The sequence below is a fragment of the Dioscorea cayenensis genome, unplaced genomic scaffold (genome assembly GCF_009730915.1).
Source record: "Dioscorea cayenensis subsp. rotundata cultivar TDr96_F1 unplaced genomic scaffold, TDr96_F1_v2_PseudoChromosome.rev07_lg8_w22 25.fasta BLBR01001396.1, whole genome shotgun sequence".
NCBI lineage: Eukaryota > Viridiplantae > Streptophyta > Magnoliopsida > Dioscoreales > Dioscoreaceae > Dioscorea > Dioscorea cayenensis.
This window is the reverse complement of record NW_024087787.1, coordinates 142,783-148,274: the sequence shown is the minus strand read 5'-3', so window position 1 is coordinate 148,274 and position 5,492 is coordinate 142,783. Positions and strand designations below refer to the sequence as shown.

At 31.3% G+C, this 5,492-nt stretch overlaps 1 protein-coding gene across 1 annotated transcript; it reads right to left on the bottom strand.

Moving 5' to 3' along the window:
- Nucleotides 1-457: 457 nt before the first annotated feature.
- On the bottom strand, nucleotides 458-1,939 carry LOC120256332. Its single transcript, XM_039264031.1, has 3 exons — nucleotides 1,790-1,939; nucleotides 1,081-1,209; nucleotides 458-883 (listed from the first exon to the last, which is right to left on the bottom strand). Exons 1-3 carry the CDS (start codon nucleotides 1,890-1,892, stop codon nucleotides 672-674), a joined length of 444 nt encoding a protein of 147 aa, XP_039119965.1. The 5' UTR covers nucleotides 1,893-1,939; the 3' UTR covers nucleotides 458-671.
- Between the last annotated feature and the right edge of the window lie 3,553 nt (nucleotides 1,940-5,492).

Here is a 5,492-nt window from a genome sequence, read left to right as displayed (position 1 = left end):
TTAGTTTATGATTTATTTTTAATTTGTTCATCAACCTTATTTTTATTGGACTAGAAAATAGACAAATAGTTAATACTAGTACTTCCTGTTTTCATGGATTGACAACTATGCAAAATTATGCTAGAACCATGCTTAGTATACTCTTGAATTACTCCTTGACAGTGTTTTGCACGCCTAGAACACTACCATGCTGAAGCTGTGCTTTTCTTTTGATTTATCCTTTTGTGCATGTTTCTCCTAAAGTTACTCCGATTTCATTTCTTTTGTTCCAATACTTATTTGCCTGAAGAATATGTATAAAATAGCCGGCATAGCACGAAAATAGGAAAAAATATGCAAGAAATCAAGTAAAAAGTACAAAGATTTATAATACGAAAGACATGCATCCATGCACTCATCTACGTACATACATACACTTAAACAAAGGTCAATATTTTTTAACTTGGTCAGGCAAAGAGACAGGCATATAATTATGCAATCTTTATTATTACATATATTTTCCATAATATTATCCATTTTTAACTTGTTGGTCATACAAAGAGATAGCTATATAAGGAAGCCATCTTAATTATTACATATATTTTCCACGTTTATGAGCCATCTTTATAAGGATTGCATCCACACACATCTATATATATAGTAACTTAATTTTCATATTTTGTTTGCAATACTCAAGGTTGAGCACCATAGCCTATAACATAAGGATAGCTATTATAGAAGCTGCTCGAGTATATGACACCAGGATAATTGCCTTCTGGTTGAACACCATTATTTGGGCCATATGGGCCATATGCTGGTATTGATACGTAACGATAGCCACCTGGGAACCCAACTGGTACTGATGCCTTTTGCCCTTCATATCCAGCTTTCTCCACATTTTCCACTGTAACAAATGAAATTTGTTAAAACTAAATTAAAAAATTATAGTCCATCTAAGAAAAAAAGAGAAAATAATAAAATTTTGAGAATAAGCTAAAAATTTGGGGTGGCAATTTTAACATATAAAATTTGGCCACCGTAGCATGTAACATAAGGAAAGCTATTATAGAAACTGGCAGAGTATGACAGCAGGATAATTACTTGGTTGAAAACCTTTGTAGTAGCCATTTGATGGTATTGGTTGGTAACGATAGCCATAGCTGATAGCTGGGAATGGAACAAATGCCGATGCCTTTTTCTCCTCATATCCTGCTTCAACCACTTTTTCCTCTGCATTAAAAAAAAATTTGTTAAAATTACAATAAAAAATTATGGTCCATCAACAAAAAAAGAGACAATAACAATGTTTTTTAAGAATAACGTAAAAATTTTAAACAATAATGTATAGGCTTCAACCAATATAGAGGGAGCAAAAATTTATCCACTAATTATAACCAACAATAATATTATGAGGATGATACCTCTTTCCTTCACTCAATTAAGAAGTTGAGAGATCAACTCCTTTTTATAACATTATATGAGATGAATGATTTATAATAATAATAATAATAATAATAATAATAATAATGGACTCTTTGATATACTAATAAGAATAATAATAAAAATCTTACCCAAAACCACATGGGTGCCACGATATATGCCTCAAACAGCATGCTCATATAAACACATTCATGTGAGAGTTTATATATGTGTGTGCGTGCGCGTATAAAGAAGGATGCGCTCCGTCACAATTTGAGCTTTGACATAATAATATATTTATATATATTGTTTCAAAAATTAAAATAAAGTTTCGGATTTGTGAGCTAAAAATATTTCAGCCATTAAAAATACAAAAGAATTTCGGGTTTACCAGTTTGCTGAAGCAGCTCGCGAGCTGAAACCACTTCCAAAGAGAGAATGAGAATGATTCCTAAAAGAGCTGTGAAAACAAGCAGAGAATTGGAAGAAGCCATGAGAATGAGGATGTTGATGATGATGATCACTAAAAGAAGATAACAGTGGATATGTGAAGAGCCATGACTTCTATCTCTATTTATAGGGATAAATAGTGATTTATTTCTCTCGGAATATTATATAGTACCTGAACGTCCTTTCATGCATGCAGTTAGCTAGTTGGGTGATACTAATTAATTAAAACTATATAGTACTTGCTTGTTGCATTTAATCTCTTGTAGTTGTTGTAACTTTGTGTATGTGGAACAAAGGGATTTGCACAACTTTGTTTAGGTCAGTGATTGAAAAATTTCAAGCTCTTCACTGGTTACTTGTGGCTATATATAAAAATGTATTTTTATAATCGGTTAAATGATGTAGTCATTGATGGAGTCTTATAAATGTGACCAAATGCATACTAGATAGTTGGTTGACTTGGTTCAATATTAAATAATTATATATAAATTGCCATGAGAATTTGATTAAGTTAATTAGATTAAGTATAACCCAGTGATGTAAAGCCAACAAGTCCAACGTATATATATGTGCGAATAGTTTGTCAGATTAATGTAACTATATCCATATGGATGTGCTTATACTTTTTGGAGGAATCCACAAGTTAAAGCCTATCAGGATGAACATGTTTATAATTTTTTAGTGTCTAACTAAGTTGTGATATATATTGCTTTATATGGATGCAACTGATTAAGTCTGGATATATATATATATATATATATATATATATATATATATATATATATATATATATATATATATATATATTTGTTTATCGCTATATGGTATAATTAATTCAATTAGTGTTAGAGTATAATGCGTTAGTAGAATTACAAAATGGTAGTTGAATTTTACATATTATGTATCTTTTTTTTTTTTATAATGTAGTTGTTTATGTGTTATTTCTACCTTAGTGATTATACCAATTGTATCATTATCAATTGTTTTATGACCAGAGATGGGTGTATATAGGCCTATATTTTTGTGTGAATATAATTAAACTGATAAATTTGTATTTATTCTTGTGTCTGTTTATTATATTAGTAAAAACATGATATGAAACTTATATAAAATAATAAAATAATTAAATGTTTTTGAAATCAAGGACTCTGTTTTTTTTAATAGTTGTATATGTACCATGTTTACAAGCAATTTATATGTATACAATGATCCAATAAGTATCATATATATATATATACCTACCTTCTTGTTTTTAACTGATATAATTAAATTCATGAGTCCAGATAAGTTGTATGTTTCTTGGATATAAAGTAAATGATGTATATATCTAGGAAATCCATTATGGTATGGACTGAAGGCTTGGTTAATCGTGGTTTAATACGTACATATATATATATATATATATGTATGTATATCTTCAAACTTAAATTATTTTAATTTTATAAATAAAATTTTAATAAATATAATTAATATTTTTAAAAACTCTGAATAAATGTAAAGGCCATGCCACATGACTATCTTTATAATTTTCATACAATTTAGATAGATAAGTTTATTTCTAGCACAAACTCAAATACACATACTGATCCAGTAATATAGTGTGGGTGAAACCAAGCTTCTCAATTCATGAGGAACTCGGAATTATTAGTACCAACTATCTCTTATTATCTAGTCTAACTAATATGATAATGAATGAAAGCTAAGAGAAATTAAGACAGAGAAGTTCTAATGACTCTAAAACATGAGAGTAAACCGAGCATGATAAGAGATGTGTTTGATAGGGACGAAATTGTGGGTCACCTAGGACGCAAGTATATGTGTTAATCGAGTAATAAAGTATGCTGAAAAGCTGAGTATTGGTCCACAGGGAAAATAGAGATTACCTGTACTAATTCTAATCCAAGAATTAGCCTAATCAAAATGATGTGATGTAAGAACAAACTAAAAAAAAACAAGAATCAAGAGTGTTGAAGAGAATACGGCTAAACAAGCATCAAAAGAGGGTGTTCAGGCATAGATTCCTTCTAGGGTTTGTTTGGTCCAGAACAATGATTGTATAAGTCTCGTAATCCAAATTGAATCTAGACAGTTCCTAAATTATGCTAACCCATTTCTTAAAGTGAATAGTAACTGGTCCTGTATGGTGTTGTTATAGCCTACAACAGCAGTACACTCTATGAACTCTTAACAAGAATAGACAAGTATTCAAAATATAGACAATTCTTCTCTCAAAGTAATTGACCCTAATCCCATACAAAGAAGAATCATGATATCTCTCTAAAACTAGTCCCTACGATTGAAGTGCGGATTAAATTACTTATCAATTTACTTGGAAGGATTGTGGGAGGAGAACTCTCATCTCCAAAGTACCCTATCTCTAGGCGTACTTACAATCCCTTTCAATCGCAGCTTACCTATACTAGGTGGGTCTCTCAACTCATCACACAAGCATAACTAACATGAATCTAGGGCTCTTTCCTTCATAGAATTCAAGACAATAGATATACATAATTGAATGTAATAATAAAGGATTGCAATTAATAATCAATGTAAAAACATGATAGATCCACAATTAAAGGCAAGCAAATCATATACCCTAGAGTTCATTTATGCCCAAACACCTAAAAATTAGTTCTCATCAAATGAGAACAACCAAACAATTCACAAAAGAAAATAGATATGATTAAACGCATAAAACCCAAAATTTTCAAATTTTACCCCTTGAGATTGCCAATAAACTTCACCTTTTCCTTCCACATACTCTGCCAAGGTTAACAAAGTTTGAGAAAGTGGCTCGATGCCCTCTTCTTTTTCTCATCCCTTCAAATAAGAATTGTTGTACACCTATTTTAGACAAGAAAATCTTTCATAATCTACTTTAGGTAAGAATATATATATATATATATATATATATATATATATAAAAATATACAGCTAATACACAAATTATGATAAATTAGATCTTTAAAACTCAGCCACCATTTCCTCCATAATCTTAGAAATTGATAGCCCACAATCTCTGCCATTGATATCCCCCCTCAAATTGATGCTGGATGATCAAATAGCATCAATTTGGTAACCAGAAAATGATGTCATTGTCGGGAGAGGGCTTGAGTAAATACATCAACAGTCTCTTGAATAGTGGTGATATGAGGAAGAGAAATGACATGTGCATCATATGCTTCACGAATAGAATGACAATCCACTTCTATGTGCTTGGTGCGCATATGAAAGACTGGGTTAGTTGTAATTTGGATAACACTAGTATTATCTACATGAAGTGGAGTGGTTTCCATTTGAGGAAACCCAAGTTCACCCAATAGGTAAAGGCTAGAATGAAACTAGATGAGATACGCAGAGATAAAGCAGTGCCCTGGACTAATCCCCCGGAGAAATGTGCAATGGACTTGCTCCTAATACCTACCAGGTACATACTAAGGTTCTTGTGTGCGCTCAAGAGCAATGTTGCATCTATGGTTCTCAAATACACCAAGGTCTGCTACGGTAACTGTGCATCTCAAACACATCAAGTTTTGCAATCACATCTAGCAATCACAACTATGGTCATCCATACACCAAGTTTTACCAAAGCATCTGTGCAAATCAAACACATCAAGTTATGCAAACACATCATTAAACACAAG

Coding starts and splice junctions, on each gene's coding strand:
- LOC120256332 (XM_039264031.1), bottom strand. CDS start 1,892: ATGGCTTCTTCCAATTCTCTGCTTGTTTTCACAGCTCTTTTAGGAATC. Junction 1,210..1,789: donor CGAGCTGCTTCAGCAAACTG/GTAAACCCGAAA, acceptor TTTTTAATGCAG/AGGAAAAAGTGGTTGAAGCA. Junction 884..1,080: donor CTACAAAGGTTTTCAACCAA/GTAATTATCCTG, acceptor CATTTGTTACAG/TGGAAAATGTGGAGAAAGCT.